The sequence below is a fragment of the Nestor notabilis genome, unplaced genomic scaffold, assembly GCF_000696875.1.
Source record: "Nestor notabilis isolate BGI_N333 unplaced genomic scaffold, ASM69687v1 scaffold26860, whole genome shotgun sequence".
In the NCBI taxonomy this organism is placed as follows: domain Eukaryota; kingdom Metazoa; phylum Chordata; class Aves; order Psittaciformes; family Psittacidae; genus Nestor; species Nestor notabilis.
Window position 1 is genome coordinate 309 of NW_009910117.1, and position 1,314 is coordinate 1,622.

A 1,314-nucleotide genomic window follows, 5' to 3' on the forward strand; every position below is an offset into this window, starting at 1 on the left:
CCAATCCCAAAAGCTGTCCCTGAGCAGCATAGGCCTGGCCAGCCCCTGTTGGTGACCACTGTCCCCATCCTTGCCCCAGCAGATGCTGTGTGACATGGACCAGGTGACAGCAATACGGTTCATCCTGCGGCAGCCCTCCCCAGTCTGGCTCCACTTCACCATCGAGGAGCTGCAGATTTTCCCCCCTGGACAGAAGGTGAGCAAGTGGGAGCTGCCCTCCCTGGGTCCAGGCCAGGCCACCATTCCCAGGTGTTGCTCCTTGCAGCTATGGGGGCTTCAGGCTCCCTCCAGGGGACACAAGGATGTGGGTCCAAGCCCTTTATCCTTTGCTGGGGCACTTGGGAGCCAGGGGGAGGGGTAGCTCCAGCCAGCTCAAACCCTGCCTATTCCAAAGGTGGATGTTTGACCAGCAGGGCTGGAGCTGGAGGTTTCTGCGACAACTACAGGGTGGCAAACAACCACTCAAAACACAAAGTTCCCTTTAATGATGGTAAAGTGACACTTATATGTCTAGCAATATAAATACAGCTGGGCTCTGAACCACACAGCACACTGCATGGTGTGAGAGATGGAGGTGGTATCAGGGACACCATTGTGTGACCCTCTGGATGTGTTTCAGAGCCCCCAGAAGGATTTCCCCTCTTGGCTCTCCCAGCTGACCCCTCCGGAGCAGCCAGCCAGCCTGCATGGGGTGAGTGACCCTGCTGAAGTACTGGGGGGAAGAGGGAACTGTGTGGGGTGCTAGCCATGGGCCTGAGCATCCCTGGTGGGGCTGCCAGCCCCATCCCTGCCCCATTGGCTCTAGACCCCACCAGGAATAGCTGTGGAGCCTCAAAATAACCTCCTTGTGCTGGAAGTAGCTTGCAGCATTTAGAAGAAAAATGTGAGGTAATACTTCAGTTTCCCTGCCCTCTAGGGGCAGGAGTGTCCCCATGAGAGCAGTGGGTGCACAGCATGGCTCAGCCAGCAGGTGGGATGCATGGAGATGGGGAGGCCTGGGCAGCCCCCGGTGCTTTGTGGAGGGTGCACACTGGGGAGCACATTCCCCAGCCAGGGCAGCACATGGGCAGAGGGAACTCACAGCGACGGTGCATGTTTACAGCCTGTGAGCCACATTTGCCTGGCAGTGGCCTCGGCTGGGCAAAGTCCGGGCAGAGCAGGGCAGGGGCGGCAGCTGGCCTGTGGGAACCTATGGAATCAGCCACGAGTAGGCTGGGCCAGGAGCTGTGCCATGCTGCCCAGCACCAACAGGGCAGTTCTGCTGCTGAACTTGGGTGCTGCAGAGCTTACATCACATTGGTGGTAAGGCTTCTG

The 1,314-nt window shown here is 58.5% G+C and overlaps 1 protein-coding gene across 1 annotated transcript in view; it reads left to right on the top strand.

The window, feature by feature from the left end:
- Nucleotides 1–79: 79 nt before the first annotated feature.
- The window catches only part of NICN1 (nicolin 1), a gene marked incomplete at its 5' end in the record, with an annotated part of 2,156 nt that continues 921 nt past the window's right edge, over nucleotides 80–1,314 (top strand). Inside the window, 2 exons of the mRNA XM_010024491.1 lie at nucleotides 80–196; nucleotides 620–691. Coding sequence (XP_010022793.1) covers nucleotides 80–196; nucleotides 620–691 — 189 coding nt within the window. The remainder of the gene's footprint in view (nucleotides 197–619; nucleotides 692–1,314) is intronic.